General features: G+C 41.5%; 1 protein-coding gene across 3 annotated transcripts in view; it reads left to right on the top strand.

Moving 5' to 3' along the window:
* The window catches only part of Slc25a13 (solute carrier family 25 member 13), a 173,661-nt gene that overhangs the window by 92,756 nt on the left and 55,291 nt on the right, over window positions 1-25,614 (top strand). For 2 of the 3 annotated variants that reach the window (XM_031381131.1, XM_031381133.1), the window contains exons 6-11: window positions 7,620-7,766; window positions 9,928-10,066; window positions 10,698-10,791; window positions 10,994-11,078; window positions 14,870-14,957; window positions 15,374-15,532. In XM_031381131.1, the coding sequence (XP_031236991.1) occupies window positions 7,620-7,766; window positions 9,928-10,066; window positions 10,698-10,791; window positions 10,994-11,078; window positions 14,870-14,957; window positions 15,374-15,532 (712 nt within the window). The remainder of the gene's footprint in view (window positions 1-7,619; window positions 7,767-9,927; window positions 10,067-10,697; window positions 10,792-10,993; window positions 11,079-14,869; window positions 14,958-15,373; window positions 15,533-25,614) is intronic. The other variant, XM_031381132.1, reaches the window with a different exon arrangement.

Here is a 25,614-nt window from a genome sequence, read left to right as displayed (position 1 = left end):
TTGCTTTTGTTTCGGTTTTGTTTCGTTTTGTTTTGCCTTGCATTCCCTGTGACGATCAGTGAGGAGAGTCAGGCCTTCTGAACACATTGCCTTTTGCCTTAAGGAAACTTAGGAATTTTATGTTATTTTCATAAAGCCAGACAGAGGCAAAAATCTAGAACATGAAGAGTAATATAAAAAGCAGGACTGGTGCAGGGCAGTGGTGGCACACGCCTTTAATCCCAGCGCTTGGAAGGCAGGGGCAGGCGGATTTCTGAGTTCGAGGCCAGCCTGGTCTACAGAGTGAGTCCAGGACAGCCAGGGCTACACAGAGAAAACCTGTCTCGAAAAGTCAAAAAAAAAAAAAAAAAAAAAAAAAACCAGGCCCAGCAATTACCTACCTAACTTGGTAGAGGGCTTACCTAGCAGGCATGAGGCCCTGGGTTCAGTAGTCTTCAGAACCACATAAACTGGGCACGATGGCGCATGCCCATAGTCTCAGTACTTAGCAGGCAGAGGAACTGGAAGGAAAGTTTAAGATCTTTCTTGGCTATGTAGTAAGTTTGAGCCCAGCCTGGGCTTCATATGTTGCTGCTTTAAGATAAAGTAACATAAAATAAAATTCTTATAGCTTTTTAGATTCCTAAATGTCAAGTGTAGTTTTAGTAAAGTTCCCTACAGTATGGCTTTCCAGGGCTTCCCATGCACCGTGGGCAGGCAGCAGGCAGGCACTTGTCTTCAGGGTGCGGGCTATATATATGTGGAAGGAGAGCCCAGGCTTGAGTTCCAGCTTTGCTGCCCCTGGCAGGAGGACCAAGCTCCCACTGTGGATGCAGTAAGGTTAATGCTTATGACCTGTATGCTGCATCCGATCATACTAAGCAAGGGAAGAACATTCTGAGGATTCAAGGTTAGTCAACCCTAGGTTACCCTCAGGTGTTGGGGTGGGAGCAAGCCCTCTTCTTAGTGATGTAGCTTAAGTAGAAGGACCAGCCTAAACCTTCTTCACTGGTATAGCTTCAAGTTCAAGCATAGAATTATAATGACTCCAGTTTTTAGGAGCTGTTAAAAAATGAGCTCTCAATTTACTCATCATCAGGATAAAAGGAGCTGTTTTTGTTGTTTTGTTTTGTTTTCTTTTTCTTTTTTGCCTGTTTGTGGAATCCCTGCTGGCAACTCTCCAATCGCAACTATGTAGTCAGCAAAGGAGGCAATATTCCCTTCACAGATATGTTCCCATCAGAAACATAGTCCCTCTTTAGTGGGGTGGCCGTCATGGGCCCTCTACAACCTTTGGTATCGGTTTTTCTCTTTGCCATTCCAGACAAACTGGTCTTCATGTTCTGGGTTTCTCCTCTGTGAGGAGAAGGGTTGGCTATGGCATACAAAGCTGCTTCTAGATCCATAAGATTGAGTTATGACTAGGGACATAGAAAATACCCACAGAGTACCTCTGCAGCTGCTCAGGGTAACCTTGTCTCGCTATAGTGCCAGTGCAGAGTAACCTTGCCTCTCTATAGTGCCAGTGCATCTGAGGATGGTACCCCTTCACATCCTTTCAAATGAACACCTACTATGGTCTTTGCTTTCAATGCAGTACCTACTGTGGTCATTTTTTCACTACAGGTCTTGAGCAGTTAGTTTTTTTTCCTGTTGAATTGGAGGCTCTTGAATAGACAACTCCATTTATTGATTTAAGTTTTATTGCATTATGATGAGAAAAGATTTATGATTTCAATTTATCTGAATTTGTTAACATTTAAAAACATATTTTAAGTAAATAGAATTAAATCACATTCTTGTTTCCCTTTTGTACCACAACTCCTCCCAGAGACTCCCCCTTCAATACCTATAATACCCTTTTTTTGTCATATTCTTTAAAATTTATAAAATATTATAACAATATAAATGAGTATTATAAAAGTTGTTTGATATAAAACAACAATCAATTTAACAGTCTTATGTAGATGTTTGTCTACAGCAATACTGAAAATACGTTTTTCTCAATATAAATTTTAAATAACTCTAAACAGATTAACTGTATACTTAAAAATAATACATCACTACTAGTATTTTCTTAAATGAACATAAATATATAAAGTCTTTTTGTTTGTTTGTTTGTTTTGTATTTAGTAAAGCTTAAAATCTTGGCTCTTACTGTGGTAGAAGCCCAAAATAAGAACAATTTTTAGACATTGGATTTCATTGTAATAAAGCTGTACTTCAGTGACCCTCACATCACCAAAGGATTTTACTTCCATTGTAGATAAGCTGAGAGTTAACAGTTCTGCTGTACCAAGGAATGAATTGTAGCCACGATTTTTGGATATAGACTTCCTGCTATGATCAAAGCTATTTGACTTGAGTGACTGACTTTATTCTCAGCCCACAGAGAACAGGTTACATTCATTTAAGAAATGGTGAGTGTATTAAGATGGTCTATCCATAAAGTCATTCACCAACTGTTTCAATAAACAATGGTTCTGCTTGGAGGGTGGCACAGACAGTAGGTGAGGGTAAGGATCAGGTTCATTGGCTGTGATAATTTGGAAAAGCATTCATCTCATAGAAAGAGTAACTTATAAAGTCCTCTTCTTCAAACTTGATACAATATAGTTACAAACTTCAAGCAAAGCATTCAGTCTCACTCTTTGTTGTTCTCTTACAAGCCCCCTCCCAAATTAATTGTCTATGTTACTTTTGGCTGTATAAATAATTTTGAAATATGTAAGCTGTTCTGAAAACCATAGTATAGTCTAAAAACATGAAATAAACAATATTACTAATAGAGAAGCTAAGATAGGAGAAGCAAGATTTCAAGACCCTTATGTTCTACACAACAATACACTGTCATGAACAAACAAGCTGAAAGTGTATATGGATTGTACAATATTGGACCTATTTCTGCAATTACCAAATTAGAGAGATCATTGGATGACAGTCAACAAATTTCTAATTCCTCATATATTTAAATTTCAGTCAATTAAGATATGTTGGTAATATTAATTTTCATATTAAGAAAAAGTAATTATTTCTTCCTGCTCTTTTTGTTGTAAGAGGTGGAATTAGGTTGAAAGATTACTTTCTTGCTTCAGCTAGGGTGTAGTTTTGCTCCTTATGTTGGTATTTTCCATGTATTATCATTTGTAGGGCTGGATTTGTGGAAAGATATTGTGTAAATTTGGTTTTGTCATGGAGTATCTTGTTTTTCCATCTATGGTAGTTGAAAGTTTTGCTGGATATTGTAGCCTGGGCTGGCATTTGTGTTCTTGTAGGGTCTGTGTGTCATCTGCCCAGGATCTTCTTGCTTTCATAGTCTCTGTTGAGAAGTCTGGTATAATTCTGATAGACCTGCCTTTATGTTACTTGACCTTTTTCCTTTACTGGTTTTAAAATTCTTTCTTTGTTTAGTGCATTTGGTGTTTTAATTATTATGTGACGGGAGGAATTTCTTTTTGGGTCCAGTCTATTTGGAATTCTGTAGGCTTCTTGTATGTTCATGAGCATCTCTTTCTTTAGGTTAGGGAAGTTTTCTTCTATAATTTTGTTTAAGATATTTATTGGTCCTTACGTTTGGTCTTCTCATTGTGTCCTGGATTTCCTGGATGATTTGGGTTAGGAGCTTTTTGCTTTTTGCAAATTTTCTTTGACCATTGTGTCAATGTTTTCTATGGTATCTTCTGCCCCTGAGATTCTCTGTTCTATCTCTTGTATTCTGTTGGTGATGCTCGCATCTATGACTCCTGATTCCTTTCCTAGGTTTTGTATCTCCAGGGTTGTCTCTCTTTCTGATTTCTTTATTGTTTCTATTTCCATTTTTAGATCCTTGATGGTTTTGTTCATTTCCTTCACTTGTTTGATTGTGTTTTCCTGTAGTTCTTTAGGGGATTTTTGTGTTTCCTCTTTAAGGGCTTCTAGATGTTTACCTGTGATCTTCTGTGTTTCTTTGAGGGAGTTATTTATGTCTTTCTCAAAGTCCTGTATCATCATCATGAGAAGTCATTTTTAGATCTGAATCTTGCTTTTCTGGTGTGATGGTGTGTCTAGGACTTGCCACGGTGGGAGAAATGGGTTCTGATGATGCCAAGTAACCTTGGTTTGTGTTGTTTATTTTCTTATGCTTGCCTCCCCCCCCCCACATAAACCCCCACACCCTGAAATCTGGTTATTTCTAGTGCTACCTGCACTTGCTAAATCTGATTGGAGCCTGTCCTTCCTATGATCCTGGTTGTGTCAGAACTCCTCAGAGTCAAGCTGTCTCTGGGATCCTGGGATCCTGTGATCCTGTGATCCTGTGCTTGTTAGAGCACCTGGGAGTGGATCTTCCTCTGGGTGTTGTGGGACTGGCTGCAGAGCTTGTGCCTAAGGACTGTTCAGGGTACTGGCCAGCCCAGAGAGACCGGAAGGAACCCGAGCCACTGGGCTGGCGGAGTTCTTGTGTGCCTGGATCCTGCTAGTCCCAGTTACTCCCAGTGTTGGGATAGATGTTGGGTCCTCCTCATCTCTGATCCTGAGCATGTTAGAGCTCCTGGAAGTGGAACTTCCTCTGGGTGTTGTGGGACTGGCTGCAGAGCTTGTGCCCAAGGTCTGCTCAGGGCACCGGCTGGCCCAGACAGACCGGAAGCAACCCCAGACAACTCTATTTTTGTTGAATAGATCCTGATTTGTTCATTCAGTTGGCTCTATGGACTGCCTGTCATTGATAATGTCTGTCAGACAAATACCCACTGTACCTATAACAGCACAAACCATAAGCAGAATGTGGTAGTTCATCCAAGGCAGAGCCAATAGTGTGGACTCTATTTTTTTGTTTGTTTGGTTTTTTTTTTTTTTTTGGTTTTTGTTTGTTTGTTTGTTTGTTTTTTGTTTTTTTTTGTTTTTTGTTTGTTTGTTTTTTGTTTTGTTTTGTTTTGTTTTTTCAAGACAGGGTTTCTCTGTGTAGCCCTGGCTGTCCTGGAACTCACTCTGTAGACCAAGCTGGCTTCGAACACAGAAATCTACCTGCCTCTGCCTCCCAAGTGCTAGGATTAAAGGTGTATGCCACCACTGCCCGGCATGGACTCTATTTCTAATGTAAGGTGGAATATCATCTCAAAACATGCTCATCTCTGGAACCACATGACAGGGCGCTGATTTTTAGTGTAGAGGCCAAGATGAGTTTTCCAGCTGCATAAAGGATCTGTATGGCAGAGATGGTGTCCTGGGTGCTTCCCCGAGAATCCTGAGCACCTTCCATTGGAGATCAGTCTCTGTGATTCAGGCCACTGCATCTGTGTGCTGAGAAAAGAGGAGGCTGGATCTGGGACTTTGAAGGGTGACAGGGTGCAGGTAAGGTGAACTGCTGTGGTCAGAGACTGACAGTGAGGATCATCACAGAGCCTAAGCCAGGTCTGAGGAAGCAATGAACCACCTCTGTCAAGGAGGGAAAGGGAAAGATTCATTCGAGTGAACTTTTAAAGGTTTGGGGAACATAATTTGGCAACTGCTTCCCACTTGGGAGAAAGGAAGCTTACAGAGTTGAAAGTGACAGGCCTTTCAGCTGGTATCACTAGGAAACCTACCTGCCAATAATTAACCATTGAACCTAGCAAAGGGACCAGAGTTGAGTCCTGGGTGGAGAAGTGGAGTTAGTGATGTGTAATGTTATGGCCTTTATAAGATACATACAGGATATATTCTTAGGAATTCTGAACTAACAGGTAGGAGTGGGAGATGAGGAGTCAGACATAGGTCCTAAGAAATCTTTGACGTTTTGTGGCAGCGCTTTTCATGAAAAGCAGAGTGAACATCATCTGAGGACCAAGGCAGGGTGGGGACACATCTTAAGTAAAGATCGAGTGCAGGGCTCTAGGAGGTTCTGGGCCCACCAAGGTTCATCTTGGTACCCTGCACTGAAAGTAGCCAATGCAGGTAACTAAGGAGAAACTGTCAATAAGATAATGCCCACTTTTTTTTTTTTTTACTTATTAATCTTTAAAATTCCCGTGTTTACATCCTTAAAGTACAGAAGACGAGAGAGGAAAGCATATTCATTACCCAGGTCCAGTCACTATCAATACTTTGTCAATCATGTTTTTATCCTGTCTCTCATGCAGGGCAAGGAAAACAGGTAGTTCAGTTCACAGGAGCGTCAGACTCCTGTCCCTTCAAATTGCACTGACACATTGAACAATTGGTGTCATCTTGTTACCAAAGCCAAGAGATGGCTTCCTTACCAGGGAAACCCCAGTTCATCTTAAATAATTTGAAATCCTTGATAGCCCCTTTGTGATACTTTTAAGTTTCACGCAGATTAACTTTCTGGGGTCTGTCTGGAAGGTAGGCAATGTGCTGCGGAAGATGATAACAGGACTGTCTACAGAAGTAGTGTGAAGTGAGCCTCAGTGGGAAGCAGTGTTTGTTTTTTATGCCTACACTTATCTCCTGGGAATAGCAGTAGAGAGCTATGATTCTTGTTGGAGTTTGGTCATATGAATTATATATCCAAGTGTGCTGCTACGGTTTTTCGTCCTCTGATGGATGAACTCTCCAGCTTCTTATTCTAGAATGCAGGGCTCTATGTGGTGTCATTTTTGACCCTCATAGCCTTGGGTAGAGAAGTTACCAGCAGCTACTGGGAGGATCAACTGGCACAGGTCAGCCTTTTGTGACAGTGACTTAACCTGTGCCAAATATCAGTAGTGCCAGGGCTGAGGATTAGCACCTTCCAGCAGAGAACACTCCTTCACTGTTGTTAAGTCAAGCACTGGCATATCTGCACATGGTCATGATTGCTTGCTGGATCTAACCAGGTCTTTTTAGCTACCAAACTTCATTTTTATTTTAATTTATATCTCAGATCTAGAAGAAAAGACCTTGGTTTGATTCCTTTGACTTTTTTTCCTCCTCCTTTCTCTCTCCTTCCTTTCCTACCTTCTCTTCCTTCTTTTGAAACATTGTGTGATGCTTTGAACGAGAACGGCTCCTGTAGGCTCATGCCTGGTTTGAATGCCTGGTCCTCAGTTACTAGAACTATTTGAGAAGGATTAGGATATGTGACCTTGTCGGAGGAGATGTGTTGCTGGTGGTGGGCTTTGAGGTTTCAAAAGCCCATCCCTGGCCCAGTGCCTCTCTCTGCCTGCAGATGAGGGTGCAGAGCTCTCAGCTACTGCTCTGGTGCCATGCCAGTTTGTTTTAGATTAGCCTTCTAAAGCTGTAAACAAGCCCCCAGTTAAATGCTTTCTTTTATAAGAGTTGCTTTGGCCATGGTGCCGCTTCACAGCATTAGAACAGGGCTCTCTCATACAGCTCAGGTTGACATCAGAGTCATAATGGTGTCTGTGACCATCCCTCAACCTGATCTTCCCACCTTCTGCTTCCCAAGTGCCGAGATCACAGACATGTGCCACTATGCCTGATTCTGATTCTGCTGAGTGTAAGGTTTTAAACACAGTGTACTTTATTAACTTTATATTCACTGCTCCGAGAAATGTTCTTTTCTTTCAGAAGAAAAAAGAAGTTTAGGGGGGAAGCATTTAAACAGGCAGGTGGAGCCTGTTAAATCCGATGTCGGCTTATTTCTTTTGTCTGATTTAAAAATGAGCAGTCATTTGCAGTAAGAAAGAGACATAAATTAACCGTTTTACCCTTTCTAACTGTAGGAAATACAGTTGGAGCATGCGAAGCAAGCCTTTGTGCAACGAGACAATGCCAAGACGGGAAAAGTCACAGCCATTGACTTCCGGGACATCATGGTCACCATCCGTCCCCATGTCCTGACTCCTTTTGTTGAAGAATGTCTAGTAGCTGTAAGTTGTGCATTGTCCTAATGAAGTAGTTTATTCTCCCTAATTTGAGCTAAGTACAGTGGAATAGTAAAGAACAGGTCTTATGAACTGCCCTGTTTAAAACACTAATGTTATCATGTATGTTATCACTCTTACAAACCAAAATATGTCTTGGTTCATAATAGTGGGTAGGTTAATTGATTGTCTGCATTGAATGTTTTGGGGATGTGTTCAGTCATTTTTTAGTGTCCCTGGAGGCCTGTACCAGGGTGCTTTCATATGCTAAGTCTGCAGATCCTCAGATCATTTCTTCACAGTGACATTTCTTTGGGTATAATGTACACGTATTTTCTCTTACTTTAAATCATAGCTAGATTATTTGTGATATCTAATGCAGTGTAGGTATTTTTAAGTCTTTGTTTTGCTGTGTTGTTCAGGGAATAATGGCAAAGAAAGATGTCTGTGCATATTCAATGCAGATATAATCCTCGGGCCCAAAATCTTTGCAAAAGTCTGGTTGGTTTCATTTGCATAGGTAGAATTTATGAATACGGAGGGTTCATCTGTTAATAACTAATTAGAAAAAAAGAACAACAAAAATAATTTATGAATTCATCTTCATGTTGCCCTATTTTTTATGGTATGTCGAGTTGCTGATGTTCATGTTTCTAATTTAAGGAAAAAGAAACACACAGACAGGCAGGCAGGCAGGCAGGCAGGCACCTCTGCAGACATGCACACTTGCATGTCTTGTTGGAGTCACAGGTAGATCCAAAGCTTACATTTCTCATTGTCACTTGGTGTCTGTTGAGGCTGCAGTGGTATTTGTGATAGGCAGATCCCTGCCATTATGTGTCATAGTTGTTCCATCCCGAAGGATGCCCAACTGATGTCCTTACTAACTCGTGGGACTCCGAGGTGTCATGAGGAATGCTTGGTAGGGGTTCCAGGCCTTGGCCATAGACAATCTAGATGACCAGGGAAGATCATTACAGGTGGAATCCAGGTTTCCTGTAGGTTTGTGCTTCGCCACCCATCGGTTGCTACATCTCAGTATCTAAGTGTTAAAGCTTCTAGCTGATTCCTACAATTTGGGAGCCACTTCTCTGGAGACTCTCCCTTTGCTAGACCATGAGCATGTTCGCAGCCATCTGGCTTTCCAACTGTGCTGACCATGAGCCTTTCAAGTCTCTTTATTTCCTAGTGTTTGATTTCGAATACATGGCCTTTCCCATTCTGGCACCATGTTAATCTCACTCCTTTTCTGCCATGCCCCCACCCCTACCCCGGCCTGCCGCCACTCCCAGGTGAACTCTCATGTCAGCACTTTTGAATAATTACTAAGTGAAAATTTATGCAGCTGTTTTAAAAAAGCGCTTTCCTAACAAAAATATTTTGCCTTGATAGGAAAGGATAGAATTTGAAGTTCCAAACTGAAGTTCCATTCACAGTGGATATACTATCTGTTTCTCTTGTCCCATGTTAAGAAAAATGTTTCCTTTAAAATTCTGATTATTAGAATTCTGATCAGCTTCAACCCCCATCTAGATAGGCATATCTTCAACTTTTACCAGAGCACACTTGTTCTTTAGCTATTCCACCAACGTAAAGTCTCGGGACTTAAGTGATTATTTATTGCTGGTTTAAGTATTAAGACAACTTTTGATATTAAAGATGCATTAGCCGCTCCTCATAGTGTATCTGTGCCGATATAATGCAGTTTTGCATGTGTGAACACATGTATGTGTATGCTATGTTTAAGGCCCTGTACTGATATAATGCAGTTTTGCATGCGTGAACACATGTATGTGTATGCTATGTTTAAGGCCCTAACATATGCTCATTAAATGAAATAAAACAACTTATAAAACATTTTCAACTGAAATTTGAACTCTGTAAGTGACTACTGGTTCTGTTATAATCCTGCACATGTATTTATTTAGTTTTCCAGGGGTTGTATAAGTCCTGGTCATGATTAGTTTCAGTTACTTTTAAAATTCACTTCTAGCTTTTTTTTTTTTTCTAAAGTGAAAGAAAAATATTGTGGTCATTTTTTTTTTTTTTTGTATATTCATTCCCAGTTACTTCCAAAACAGTGATAAATATATGTATTTTTGGAAGCTCTTCCCCTTTGTATCTTTTTTATTCTTTTTCTTCTCTGTCTTGTTTTCAACTTTGCAAGGCTGCTGGAGGCACTACGTCCCATCAAGTTAGTTTCTCCTATTTTAATGGATTTAATTCGCTCCTTAACAACATGGAACTCATTAGGAAGATCTACAGCACTCTGGCTGGCAATAGGAAAGATGTGGAGGTGACTAAGGGTGAGTGATTGTATCAGAATGTTTGTTTCAAGTGTGCTAGGGAGCAGGGGATAGGGAGTGAGGCAATCTGGAGTTTATAGTAGAATTTGCTCTCCCATTCATACTGGTAAATTTATTGGTGATGTGTGTCCTCCAGACTATGATCAGACAAACTAAAGCAAACAAAACAATCTTCACTAAGTTTTTGATAAACTGAAGACAGCCTTTGAATGAAGAGGAGATATAGAATTTGTTGAATCTTTTCGTTTTTTACAAGAACTTAAGCTAAAAGGGCAGTGGACCTCAAACACACGCTTGGGTTCCACACACCTGTATTGATGATAGCATAATGTAATCCATGACCTTGAAGAAGATGTTATCAGCATTTCAATAGGATTCAAAAAAACCTGGATATAACTTGGGTACCCACAATGTCAGTGTAGTTTGAATCCTGTCCCTTGTCGTTTGTTTAGAGCATTCACATCTCACCCAGCAGTAGTGGTTGGGATGGAGTTCTGCATCCTTTTAACAAGTGGGTGAAAGAACTGGGATGACTTCATGATAACCTGTTGTAATGTCCACTCCTCCAGCACTTTGGCTGAACACTGAATTTAGCATTGATCTTTCTGAATCTCTCTCTTTTTCCATACAGAGGAGTTTGCTCTGGCAGCCCAGAAGTTTGGTCAGGTTACACCCATGGAAGTTGACATCTTGTTTCAGTTAGCAGATTTATATGAGCCGAGGGGGTAAGTTGGCCTTTTTTTTTTTAAAGTTAGTTTAATAAAATAATGTTAGGAGCTAGGTGTAGGGAGATTTCAGCAGAAGAGAGAGAAACCAAATAATGAAGGCCCATGCTGAAATATGGGAAGCGATAAAAGAAACGTTCTAAAATTCCATCATGTAAATTTAAGAAATCTGGGACTTCATCATTGTTTGCTTTCTGTCCAGGCGCATGACCTTAGCAGACATTGAGCGGATCGCCCCCCTAGAGGAAGGAATGTTACCTTTCAACTTGGCCGAGGCCCAGAGGCAGGTGAGTGATGGAGTGGCTTCTCTTAGGGTGCTTTCCAGAGATACCCTGGCCCCTAGCATGTCCATTGAATTTCCAGCATTGGTTTCTGACTTAACCGTTTTCCAGTTCTGCTCCCCAAGTGCAGGCATTTTGAGGAGGCTGAGAGGGAAGCTGTTTAGCAATCTTCTGGTGAACAGAGACAGGCATGTGTTTCTTAGAAAGAGGGGGCTGTTGCCCCAACACTAGAAACCCCAACGCTCCAGAAGCAAGTAGCTCTTTTCTTCTTTTACATCTGGTACTGAGGGATGTGTGCATGGAGCACTGGCTCTTGTGACAATCCCCAGAAGCATCTGGTATTGCTAAATGAACGATATCGTTGCTCCTCAGTGGGGTACTGTCAGAGCATTGTCTAACAGCCATGCCTTCCGTTTTTCTGAGTATCAAAATGAGATAATTTTGTTTAGTCTGGAGTCATAGTTCAGAGGCTTTTAGACCTATTTTCTCTGTGAAAGGATTCATAAGCTATGTGGAAACAATGTTAGGAATGCTAGGTTTTATTTTATGGTTAACAGAAGCCCACGTCTCAAAGTTGTGGGAGTCAGAAACTTAAGACATGGCACCTCCTTGCTTAACTCTTGCTCAGTTCTGTAGCTGGGCCTGAGAGAGCAATGCCTTCATTACATGTGCTATGCCTGCATGGTGCTTGTAAAATAAATTCATGAACAGACAGAAGGTTTTTTTTTTTTTTTTAGAAAAAGTCCTCCTTTAAGGCAAAGCCATCTTCGAATCTTGTGAGACTTAACTGTTTTTGGCTTGGAGCTCTGGGTCTGAACAGCGACGCCAGTTTGACCACAATGGGTTGATGCGGGCTGCATTTTTAGGACTGTCAGGCCTGGAGCCAGGATCCCACCCCACTCCCTTTAGCTCCTTCCCACCCAAGGGCAGCAGCGACTCGTGTGCAGCATGGAAATGGAAGGAGTGGGTGTGTGCTCAGTAAATCCTAACTAGGCACCTCTGGGAAACCAGCTGGCTGTGGTTAAAAGAGGAAGCCGATTCTCCTTGGTGCTGGAGAAAGAACTGTGTAATCCCAGGCAGAGGAGGAAGCAGCCTGCTCTCTCTTCCCTTTGATTTCAGACACTGTGTCTGAGATAATTATCTCTTCATCTTTGTGCCACCAGCTATTGTAGAAATTTGGGGATTAGGGAAAGTAGAGGGGCTGTTTCAGATCTCCCCTGCTTCCCCCCTGGCAGCAGCACTTCTTCATTTCCCTGTGTGCCCTTTGCAGCTTTGGGGGGCTTATAATGGGTGCTTGCTGGTACTGGCCTCGAAAGGGTTAGAGGAATTTGAAGAGATTCACGGTAGGAAGTGTTTGGCCGGTGTTCAGAGGTTTAGAGCAATTCATTACAACCCTACCTGAAATCTAGGCTGATTTTTTTTTTTAATACATGAACCCCAGTGCGCCTGGCAGATCAAGCAAGTCGGTTCAGTCGGGTCCTCTACCTGAGGGGCAGTTTGCATGTCCTAGCACCCTACAGCCTATGGAGTGTTTGCCCTTGACAGGGGAGCCACGGAGCTGGACTCATCCCTCATGTCATTTTAAGAACATATTTGTCTTTTCCAGGAAGAATTAGCAGTAATGGCAGGTTCCTTCCTTTAGCATCTTCAAAATACTCTCATTCATTATTTTGATGCCAGGACATTTTTAGTATCGCATGTTCTCATGCATGTAAATAAAATAATGTTCTTTCTTTGAATCCGTCTGTCACCACGAAGGTAGACTACAGGGGTGGAATTGGAGACAACACATGGAATTTGTGGAAGAAAATGTTTTACCTTCTTAGACATGCATATTTCTCCGTAAAGTTGTTTTCAGTTAAATGACTGAAGATTTCAAATGATCTCATTGTATTGGAGTTGTGTTGCCCTGACAGCAGTTAAAATTCAGTGGGTTGGTAGCTGGGGTTGGTGATTGTTTTCATTCTTCACTGATGTTAATTATCGTGCCTTCTGAAAACAAGTTTTATTGAATGTAAATACATTCATTCAACAGGTATTATTAGGTGCTGACTGTATGTCACTCTCACTTGACAACTCTGTGGGACAAAGTTAATATTTTATTTACACAGACAAGGTAGTACAATATTCAAAAGTGGTTTGTCCTTAGCATTCCTAACGATAACAGGTCAGAAAAGCAACAACAAAACATCTGGTTGCCTTGAAATATGAATTTTAGGAAGATGGCCAAAACAATGAGGAAAAATTCAATCACCTATAGCTCATCTATTTAGTTATGGCCATCATAAACATTTGAGTGTCACTAGGTAATAGCGATGCCAAAATATTATACTAATTTCGTATGTGTATACATATCTACATATACACATATATGTATATATAATACACACAGATATATATGTATATATACATATATATCCATAAACAATTTTAACACCGACAACAAAAGACTTCATATTCTACTCTCTTAATTTTTTTTTAATACCACAAAGGGCTCAACTGTAAAAAAACCACTTGTTGCTCTTATAGAGAACCTGGGTTTAGTTCCCAGGACCTAAATGGTGGCTCACCACCATCTTTAACTCCTGCTTTGGAGATTCTGCACCCTCATGGGCAACAGATGCACACGTGGTATATATCCACACAACAGGCAAAACACTCACACACATAAAGAAAATGCCATGAAACATTCCAAACATTTCATAAAGGCGAAAGGAATATAACAAACACCTGCTCACCCACCGTGCTCCTTTCAGCTAGTTTTCTTTCATTTTTAAAATGTATTAATTTACTTGGGTGTAACACATGCATGCCTGTAGGCATCACATCCCTTAGACTGGAGTTACAGAAGGTTGAGAGCAGCCATGTGGGTGCTGGGAATTGAACCTGAATTCCAGGAAGCAGCCTGTTCTCTTAAGCACTGAACCATCTCTCCCACTCCTTACATTTTCTTTTATAAAATAAGAGTTTTGTGAACATTCTTCTTTACCAACCTCTGGTCTTCTTTGAGGATACCATTTGAAATGGTGTACTTTTAAGAGTGATAGTATTTTATTATTTACTTTTGAAACAGGATCTCCCTCTGTAGTTCCGGCTTGCTTGGCTTTGCTATGTAAACTAGGCTGGCCCTGTTCTCAGCGGTCTGCCTCTACCTCCTAAGCCCTGGGAGTGAAGGCCTGTGTGCTCACCAGTACAGCATTTTAATCCTCTCGTATTGGTCATTTAGTGTAGCTCCAGAATTTTTGCACTGAGTGCTGCTTTTGAAAGAACCAATTCCTTTTTCCCTGTGTTTCACTGTTATTCTCCAGTATCTTTAAGTAAGAATTGCAGCATCAGATTAAGTTCAACCTAAGTGTTTAGGTATATGTTATTATGGTTTCAAAAGCTCATATTTAGTTTAACAGTGAGTTTGAGAACAACATTTTAATAATTTTTACTAATCTGAGTATTACCATTTAACACAAAGACAAAATTCAAATAAAAAGCTGAGCCAGTTTGATGAATCAAGAACGATGATATTTTTTACACTGACATTTTTATGATCACTGAGAATTGAGCATTTGAAAATCGATTATAACATTATTTTTCATGTGGTGATTTTATGTCCCAGTATGATTTCAGTCATGCTTAGCAGCAAACACTTTTATTGATAAGAAATTGATGGACTCGAAGCTAGCTCTCCTTTTTGTATTTGAGTTATATTAGACTTAGATTCTGACGAGTGATATTTTAAGTGACTGTACACATTTCTGTTCTTTTCTCGGCTCGCTTGCTTCCTGCTTACGGCATGTGTGAAGCAGAAGGCCTCCGGTGATGCTGCTCGGCCCTTTCTTCTGCAGCTTGCAGAGTCGGCCTACAGGTTTGGACTGGGTTCTATTGCTGGAGGTTAGTCATGAATGCGTGTCACTTTGATTGTTCCTTCGATCTTTTCTCTGATTTTCCACTTTCTGCTTACGGTGGGTGGTTGTTCCCCAAGTCAGTTATCAACCTGTATCTATTAGGTGGGGACCAGAGCCAAGGGGGCTTTTCCTACACTTGAGCATGATCAGCATCCTACAAGTGATAATTTTTGCTCCCTTCTGTGAGGTTAGCCATTCCTGATACACTGTTAATTTAAACTCTTATGATATCCTCTTGTCGAGACATTCTAATAAAAATTAAGAGTATACAAAGGTAGTTCAGTAGATCTATGCATAAAAAAATACTTCTGTTTTAAGTCCTTTCTTTGATTTTTATCCACCTATTTCTTTCACCCAAATCACCTTAATTCTGGCTGAGCTACTGGTATTCCTTCATTTCAGCTGTCGGAGCCACTGCTGTGTATCCTATCGATCTTGTAAAGACTCGAATGCAGAACCAGCGATCAACCGGCTCTTTTGTGGGAGAGCTCATGTATAAAAACAGCTTTGACTGCTTTAAGAAAGTGCTCCGCTATGAAGGCTTCTTTGGACTCTACAGAGGTTAGTGCGGCACAGAATGGGGCAGTGCTACCTACGTCTGTGCAAATGGAATCATAGCCAAGGGTTTGCTTTCCCATCTCAGTGCCTGAAATGAATTAGAGAGCCTGTGTTCAAATGGAAATCCAGGGAATTCTCAATTATCCATGCTAATGGGTGTAGGCTGTAGGCATCTAGGGCATGGCTAATCAAAACAGCCCATAGTCTGAAAGCCATTTATATTGCTCCGTTGTGTGTTTGATTTCTTAAAATAATAAATTATTTTTATACACATTTTTAGTGAGTTTTTGAAAGGCTCCTTGTTTGTGTTCTTGAAGTATTCCACTCCCCATCTACCAGAGAGAGGCACCCTAGGAACAAGGCACAGCTTTTGAGTTTTGAGTCTCCTGGAATGTCCAGTGATCCCCAATCCCATAGTGTCACTTTCCATGCATTCAGTTATTCATGGTCAGCCATGTTCTAAAAATACAGACTAGAAAATTCCAGAAATGAGCAACTCACAAATTGTGAAGAGTTTACTAGCCTGTGAACTTGCTCATGGTTCTGCTCCAAAATATAGCCATTGTTTTCCTCTCTTCAGGTCAGTAGCACCTTAAAGCTGCATCTCCCAGCCACCCCCCTCTTCCCCTCCCATCACTAAAGCATTGTATCAGCTTGCATTATTTATTATATGAAGAGTGAGGACAATACGCTACATTACTTGGAGAGACACCATGTTCATATGCCTTTAATTACTGTACATCGTTATGGTTGTTTTGTTAATGTTACTGTTGTTCACCTCTTGCTGTGTCGCATTTGTAAATTCCACTTTACCCTAAGTATATACACATAGGGAAGTGTGGAACATCCAAGGTTAGGACTGTCTAAGGTCAAGCACCCACTGAGGGTCTTGGAATGAGCCTAGTAGAGATGGTGCAAAGACCACTGTATCAGGAAAACCGTGTCAGGCAGATAACCAAGTGCTCCTTGGTTATCTCATCCTGAATTAGTTGCCTCCTCCCTTCCTGTGAAAGGATCGGATTCACACATTATAACAGTCATGGTGCTTATTCTGTCCACCGCTTCGCTGACATGTAAGGCTCATTAAACAGTGGTAACAGTAGCAAAGCGTGCCCAGGCCATTGAACCGACAATCCCACCGACCTTCTATTCTGTTGGCTTTGCCTGAGGAAACATACACTTACTTCCAACTTCCCGTCTTTTTGCTAAGAGCAGATACGTATGTTTTCATAAACTGAAATGTGGAATTGCAAGGAGCTTCCTGGCGGTCCACTGCTGTTTGTCCAGCTACAGCTTCTCCCTCCTTTCATACTACTTGGAAAAGAAGATAGTGCTTTGTGCTCCACCGAAGCACAATGAAAGCGATGGCCACGGGAGACCTCTAGGCCTCTTCTGCCATCTGCTGACTATAGTCTCCAAAGTGAGCTGAGTTAATGAACAGAAACCCTGTCACCTTAGAAGCTGGGAGGCTTCCCACTGCAGAAAAGCTCCATTCCACAGGTGCTATTGTGTAGGTAGATAACCCTCATCAAAGGCCTTTTGATCTTTTCTCTCCCTTCTTTCCCTAGCCTCCTGCCTCCTATTACAGTTTTGAAGGTCTTTGACCCTGGGTGATTAATGATGACCCCTGGAGGGTCACCACCTTCCATTTGAAATGCTTTTCCTTTGGTGACAACAACCTTTCAAATAAAATGGCATCTATGTAGTACAAGGTTAATGTCACAATGAGTACTTTACTGTAGTTCAGGCAACAATGACCACATTACCGGCTTCTATGCTTTTGTTTGTTTGTTTGTTTGTTTGTTTTTTAAACTTTGAACCTCTAGTGTGCATAGATGCCCATGTCTTGGTGTTGCTTCACTACTTTTATGGGCTTTCATGGTATTGAAATCAATGGCAAGGATGCTTTTCAAGGTTTGAGAGCCCTGCCTAACAGCGTTCAGTTTGCCTGTGCTGACCTGCTTTTAATGTTTCCGTCCTTTCCCTCTTGTGTGACTTCAGCTGGCAGATTCTGATTCTTGGGCATATCTAGATCTTTCTCTGGGTGACCTCACCTTTTGACCCCATGGACAGAAGAGCTCATGGGGTCCTGTGTTGAATGACTGACTGTAGGCTGTAAAAAACAGTTCATCCCTATTGAGGATGAGCTGGGGATGTGTAGAGAAGAGACACACTCCTTTTAACTTCCAGACAAGAGTGAGCTGGCATAGTGAGAGAGTTCATTTCAGGTACCAAGAGATAGCTCTCGCTTGTTTCCAGCTTCATAAATAGCCATTTATCTAACCTGCTTTGTGTGTGAGAACCCTCAAGGCAGGGACTGATGCTGTCTGTCATGGTGACAAATGGTGAGAATGGGAATATACAAAGATTAGCATTGGGACTCACCTATGTTTTTTTCTTCCTGTCGCCTATCTTTGCGAGAGGGTGGGTTTTAAAAGAAAAAATGTGACTGTAATAAAATTCTTGTTTAGTTCCTATCTTTATTTTAGTTTCTAAGCAAAGAGATGATAGACAGTTATATAGATAGATGAAAGACCGTATGCCCTGAAAAATGTCTTATTCCTTTTCTGGATTGCCAAGGGACCAGTCCTCTTGAGCTCATTGTACACAATCCTTGTGTGTTCGTAAATGTGTGTCACTGGGCCAGAGAGAGACCAGCAATACTGTAGGTAACCCAGGGGAAATACTCACTATTAAAAAGGAAAGCAATAGAGATTAAAAGACATTTACTTCTGAGACTTGGCCTTTATGTACAAAGTCACTTTATATAAAAAACAAAGCCTCATGCAGCTCTGTTTACATTTCACTCTAAATATCATGTGATTGGCTTTTGAAGTTTTATAATTGCAGAGGACAGTGGTCAGATTTAAACTTAGAGAATATAAACTCCTGCTATGAATACTCCCGTGCTGGCAGTAGTCGAAATGCTGGGATATATCTGGTTCATAAAGGAACTATAAAATACTGGGCATTCTCTCACAGTTTAGAATTTTCATGAGACAAAAAATTTTCTCCCTTTTGTTTCCTAAGTAGGATAATTTGAAAATTTGGTACAAATGAGGTTTCTCGCCTATTGGAAACTATCTCTGCAAAAGCTCTCACACACTGCTTATGTTTGCCACTTTGACAGTGGCAAGCACTGTCGAAGAAGGCATTTCTTCATCATGTGTGTTTATTCCAAGCTTAATAGCTCCCTGGCACATTTGGAACATCAGGAACCCAGGAAGGTGTTTTTGTATTTAGTTCCCAAGTGAGCCAGAGGGAAGGAGCAGCGCTTTAGGGCTCGTTTGGCTTTTTCTTCTTCAACTAATCACATCTGCACAGAGCGTGGCATGTTACCAGGCGATAATCAGAATACAGATCGGAGTCGATGCCCATGCTCACCAGGAAGGCTGGGTGCTGGCAATGGAGTTCAGTGGAGTGACTTTGGGAGTTGAGAAAGCTAACATTGTGATCTCATGAGCACTCATTCTTTGTGCCCAGTGTCGGGCCCTATAGCTCCATCCCCAGGACTGCTGTGGTGTTTATCTTTTTTTTATACAACTCTAGGTTGCTGGAAAAGATCCCCTTAGGAGCCCCAGGACTCTGGCTTCAACCCCCTCTGCAGGGCAGGTGACTTTCTTTACAAGGAAATGACTCCTTTTCTCAGGTATTTTTATAAATTTCGAACATGTCACCCTTAGGCTAAGTAGATAATCCAGGATTCCCCAAAGTCGCTCTAAAACTCTTTGTTTCCTCCCGGAGTTTCCAGACCGATTTAACTCACTCAAAGGTGTTTGAAACTTGAATGAATTCCCTGACAGTTCCCTTGGTTTGAGGGAACTGCTTGAGTAAATCAAGTCTCTCATTGGCCTGCCAGAGTCTGAGCTGCTATAAGAGAAACAATTGCTGGGTAGTCATCCATAATCAAATGTTCTTAACGTCAGAAACAACTAATTGCTGCTTCTGAACTTTCAGCACCCTCCTCTCCTGTGCAGTGCCCAGGTGGTAACCTGAGGTGCCTCAGCCATTGGGAGGATGTTGGGGACAGCGAATACATTCAAGAGAAGTCAGAGTACATCAGAAACGTTTCTTAAAGGATTTCTGTTTCTATTAATTGGCAAGAGATCCCTAAAATTTGTTTTTGAAATTAAAAAAAAAAAAGAAAAATCCCAGAAAAGCAAATTAGATCATTTTACGATCCATACCTTAATTGGGATAAGTATTTTATTGGTAAATAAATAATAAAACAAAAATTAATCTCCACAAAAATAAAATATTTTCCAGTCAGCCTGTTGAATCCTGGGTGCAAAATTTCAAGTTTTTTGTGCTTCAAAGTCGTCATGCTCCATCCTGGCATGTTCTCAAGGTGACATCTAGAGGATGCTGGGGTGATATTTCCAGAAGCCATTGATTGATCTGTGTATGTTCTAGAAGAAAGTTGGTGGGCAGCTAGCTGGTTTAAACCAGGACTCTTGTTATAGTGTCTGGCCGAATCTAGATTCCATGGGATTCTCATGACAGCCCTCCTTCATACTTAACTCTTGTGGATAAAAATAGAGTCAGAAATCCTCGCACTAAAACAAAGCCGTTGACATTTTCATAACTCTTATTGGCACACGTGCGTTTTTGAAGACACCACAGTTACCGTGTAAACTGCCTTGGGCCGTGGGTCCACTCTTGTCCAGCAGAAAGTTTGTTTTGTGCAGAATGGGCTACCTTGAATCTAATTTCCCTGCCCTGTTTCTTCACATTTTCATGGATGGTGTTAAACTGTAGAACTCAAAGGACAGATATTTGATGGTGGGAAAGCAAAAGTGAGCAGAAAACTTGCACACTCCAAAGTGTAGGGAGCGCAAGAAGCTTTTAGCAGACAGCATGGTGACCCGTACATGGACTGAGGATGGTGAGTGAGTAGTGGGTGGAGGCCTGAAAGCCCTGGATAGGAACAGTGATAAGCTCAGCAAATTTGTGAGGGTGACAATTTTTGGGAACCTGGAGGAGAGATTAATGACAATTTGTTTACCATTTCTGGAGCCGTTGTATTTGGGCAGCTGTTGTCCTTGTTCAGATGGAAACAGATGAAACCTTATAGTTTAGATACTAAATGGCCAACACCTGGAAGTTACTAGAGAACAAAAGAGTGTTTGACACTTCTTAACAGTCTATTTCTGGGAAGCTCCAGATAAAATAGAACCATCAAAAGATCCGCTTTTTCTTCTAGACCTCTACTGCTACCATTCATTTTTATTTTTTAATACTTAGACTCCCAAAAGAATGCTGAACCATATCGTAGACTGTGATCAAAATTTCTAATAAAGCATGGGACCCTGGAAACAGGTGTGGAAACCCTAACTACTTCTCTCCCACCTCTCCTGGCCTTGTAATCTAGCCACTGCAGAGTCGCTGCCCCAGAGCCTGTGGAGAACAGACTGTAGTGAGGCTTTGAAACAGGATCACGTATTTGGGAAGGTGGAGGAGCCTGCAGCCTGGGGCAGTATGAGTCAGAAGCAGATAGACAATGCATTGAGGAGGAGGGAGGGAAGAATGCTTGAACTGGTGTGGAGAGAAAGGAATGAGAGTGAAGGCTGTAAGGCAGGCTACATGCAGGGATGATAGCCACAGAGTGGGGGTTAATCTGATTTTCAAAGCAAGGGGGTACTCTCTGGAGACTTGGGAACAAGTGTAGTGGCATCCACAGTGAGGTCAGGAGGGTAAGACAACACAAGAGGGTTGCCACTGGGCTCAAAGGGCTTAAGGGTGTCATGTGTATTCATTTTCCCTACCAAATTCCAACCTGCATGCCTTCCATCCCGTTGTGTGTAGGCTACACCACCTTTCTCAGGGCTGACTGCTCCTGCCATGCTTTTGTTTAAACCTTTAAGTTTTGAGTTTCTTCCTTGTTAGAGACTCTGTTGCTTTGATGGACCTGCTTGACTTGTGTGGCATGGTTAGAAGAGCACTGCCACAAAGTCCACGCTTTGATCAGCCCGACCTCACCTGATAACCAGCTTCTCCAGACAGCCTGGTGCTCATGACCCATCGGCAGAGTAGGAGGTGTGACATCACCTACTCGGTTTTGTTGCATGAAGGGCACCCTCTGTAAAGTTTGAATAGTATGTTCACTAGAGAGAAAAGCTAAATATGAAAGGCTTAGATAGAGCCTGGTGTGAGAATTGGTACTGAACATGAACAACCATGGATGTATTGTTGCAGACAGTGCTGTGGAGCAGGCTGCTTGACCTCTATGTGGAGTCTGTTTCCCATGAAGAAAGAGGACAGAGAATAAATGCTCAGTGTTGTTATGATGACAGTAACAATGATGATTAATGTCCACCGCTGAGCCATTTACCGTGTGCTCGGCAGTAGTGAAGATTTGTATAAATTCACTTTATCCTCAGAACTACCCTAAGAAGGGGTAACTATGATCTCTCCCTCGGAGGAAGGGGTAAAAACAAAGGTTCGAAAAGATGAGTTCACATTCAGACAACTTCATAGCCAGTAAACAACAGTTGGGAGCTAAGCCATGCAGTGGGAGCTTCAGACCCATGGTCTTAGTCCCACGACACTCCTCTGTCACCCTGTGTCACCCAGGAGACACACATTATAAACAGTTGCTTAGCAGCAGCAGAAGTCAAGAAGTACTTAAATATTTAAATAAAAGATTTTACTTTTACATAAAGTAAACAATTGAAGACTTGTCTTATTACTGCGCTGTTTTTTTTTTTTAGGTGGGGCATCTAGATGCTCAGTCCAAGTGTCCCTAATTAAGGGGAGCTCTTCCAAGGATAGGCATGATGTCCTATGGATAGTATTGTATTCCTTACCCACTTCTGAGTGTTCTCAACCTTCAACCTCGATTACCTCTTAAAAAACAAAAGCAGTGCAAGGCTACAGCTTGAACAGAAAGACGGAAAGCAGCATGCTGTTTTGAATATGTAAAACAGGATGAAGATCTCCTGCTTTGTAAATGTTTGCTCTCCGGATTATCAAAATGAACAGTAACTAGCATTTTTGTTTTACCAGTGGGGAACTCCAACTTTGAGGCCAAATGTTATAAGGAGATCTCAACTAGAAAGAGGTACAAATCCAGAATTGCAACCCAGATCTGTCTATCTCTAGAGTTTATGCCTTTGGTATTCAGCTGCTACCAACTATGAAGAATAAATAAGCTTTAATTGGGCTTGGATTGATAATAAGCTTTTCCCTAGTCTTGGCCAACTCTGAAACCCTAAGAATTTCATAACATTTTTTGAAGTATTCATGAAAAGTTATTTGGCACATGACTGTGTATTTGGTCTCTAGTTGAGCACATGGCTTACAGGAGCCTCCTTTTGGGATGCTGTGTGAAGCTCAGGCTCCCGGTGAGGGCTCAGTGTCCTCGCCTCCAGCTCAGTTCTCATTGGCTACTTTAAGGGGGAAGAAACAGTGTGATTTATATTTTCAGCCTGTGAAATTTGAAGAGAAAATACTGCATTAATTCTGTGCCTTGTAAATCTTTTCTCGCATTAGCAGCCTGCTGGTAAAATGTGCCAAGGAAGAATTGCCATGTGTGCTGGTGGAGCTAAACGAAAAAGAGAAGATTAGAGAAGTAACCACACTAATAAATTTCATCTGAGGCAATTGGAAAATGGACTTCTGTTTTGACAAGTTAGAAACAACACACACACATCTTGTTTCTGTTCAGAGTGGTTTAAAATGAATTTCTGGGGGACCACCAGAGACATCTTATATTAGAAACCTCCTTTTTCTGCTGAGTTACCCAGATGTCAAACACATCTGTTCTTGAGTTTTAAGTGTGGCTGTGATGAGGTGCTGTAACTGGGATGGTAGCTGGAGGCTTACTAAACCATCTTCCCCTCCTTCCCTGGGAACCATGTAGAAGAAGAATTATTGGAATCCACAACCCCCTGGACTTTTCACAGTCTGGCAGTTTATGATTCCTAAAGGAGACCTTTGCTCAAAGCTCACAGGGTCAAGGCCTGTCTGTAGCCTCATGTTATAACCCAGAGTCACCTGTGCTTTCCTGTGGAGCCGTAGGAGAGTTAAGAATAAGAATAGTGGGTTGGAGAGATGGCTCGGCAGATAAGAGCACTGACTGCTCTTCATGAAGGTCCTGAGTTCAAATCCCAGCAACCACATGGTGGCTCACAACCACCCATAATGATATCTGACAGATTCTGGTGCATCTGAAGTCAGCTACAGTGTACTTACATATAATAATAAATTTAAAAAAAAAAAAAAGAATAAGAATAGTAAGACTGGTTCTTTCTCACTTCCTTGCTAAGTGCCAGAACCTGGCCCAGGTCTGAGGGATGGTTGTGTAGCTTGTTTGTTTGTTCTTTCTGAAGGTCTTCATTTAAAGGGAAATTTGTGATCTCTTATTATTACGTCTTTTTTTTACTACCTCTGGCTTTGATAAATACCCTCCAACTGCCTCTAGAACTTCTTACTTCTTACACCTCTCTCTTCGTCTTAAAAGCCACTCCATGTGTCTACAGAATTTGGTGCAATCTCCTTAGCATGGCGCCAGTGTGTACAGCTGTGTGCTAACCAGCTGAGTACACTTGCTGGAGCAAGGCTGTCCAGGTGAACCATCCTGCGGATCCAGCAGTCAGGGCACCTGCAGCTCCTTGGATGTCAGCCTCATTTTCTTCACTGTTTGAGAGATGAGGAGGATGAGGACAAGAGGGAAGACCATGGTGGTGGTGGTGTAATACCAAGAAAGGTTGTCATGTGAATTAATTGTATTAATTTACATAAAACACCAGCTGTGATACCTGGTGTACAGTGAATGCCCCAAACAGCACCATTGTTATTAGACCTGTGATTGCTCCACCATCTCCAGTCATCTTGCTGACTCTGAAAGGACCCGATTCTTGATTTTTGGATGTGTAGTTTGGTAGACAAGTAGGGTTTTCTATAACCTGAGTTTTTTTTTCCCCCAAGAAGTCACCCATCTCATTTGTGTTCATCCCAGATCATTCTGTCAGACATAAGCAGGAAGTATTGGGGGGATGCTTGCTCTATGAATACATATTTTTGTTCTATTTTTTTTTTAGTCTTAAATTAAGGTTTTCTGTTTTGTATCTTGATGTTCAAAATGTGTCACTAAATTTATAGCAAGAAGGACAAATCTCAGTCTGTTTCAAGGCTGGCTGAAGTGATTGTACTGTAGTATTGCAGCCATTTGATTTTCTAGCTGGTTTTTATTAGTCGTTTAAAAGACCCCTAGGGTAGTTGTAGAGGCAAGAGATCATCATCTTCATCATAATATGTTCAGGTTTGCTCTACAATTTAATGGTGAGAAAAAAAATACATGTAGTAAATAAATATTTAAACATTTGGGGGCGTGGCCTGAATGTAAGAAGAAAAAGGAAGATTTCAGATAGTAAGACTTAGTTTAAAAGGCATTTGCTTACGTTTTCGTAGGAGAAATGAATATATCACTGAGTGGTAACAGAGCCTTTCTTGGAATTTAAAGTTGCTTCTTCAGAGGCTGATAAAAAAAAAAAGTGTACCGTAGGCAAAGTGCTTGCAGAGGACAAGGACAGCAGCTTGTGCTCCCTTCCCACTCCCTCCTGTGTCACTGTGGTGCATTTAGACTGTAGAGTGCCCAGCACCCTCCAAGCTAGCAAGTACAGGGGGAGGGAGGCTTTTAGTGCACATGAGAGCAGCTGTCTTAGGGATTTATTGCTGGGAAGAGACGCTATGAGCAATGCAGCTCTTATAAATACAGACATTTCATTGGGGCTGGCTTACGGTTTCCGAAGTTAGTCCATTATCATCATGGTGGGAAGCATGGCAGTGTGCAGGCAGACATGGTGCAGGTGGAGCCAAGAGTTCTATGTCTTGATCCAAAAGGAGCAAGGAGAAGACTCTAATTCTACAGCGGGTAAAGCTTGACTGTAGAGACCTCGAAGCCCACCTACACTGTGACACACTTTCTTTAACAAGGCCATACCTCCTAATAATGCCGCTCCCTAGGGGCCAAGCAGTCAAACACAAGAGTCTATGGGGTTTGAACCTATTCAAAGCACCACACTGAGTAAAGGCAAACTCTCCCATCCGAGCCAAGGGCAGCAGTTAGCCTGGAGCCTGCGTGG

This window comes from Mastomys coucha, unplaced genomic scaffold, assembly GCF_008632895.1.
Source record: "Mastomys coucha isolate ucsf_1 unplaced genomic scaffold, UCSF_Mcou_1 pScaffold20, whole genome shotgun sequence".
NCBI classification, from domain to species: Eukaryota; Metazoa; Chordata; class Mammalia; order Rodentia; family Muridae; genus Mastomys; species Mastomys coucha.
Note: the sequence above shows the minus strand (reverse complement) of the source record. Positions and strands in the feature narration are given on the sequence as shown.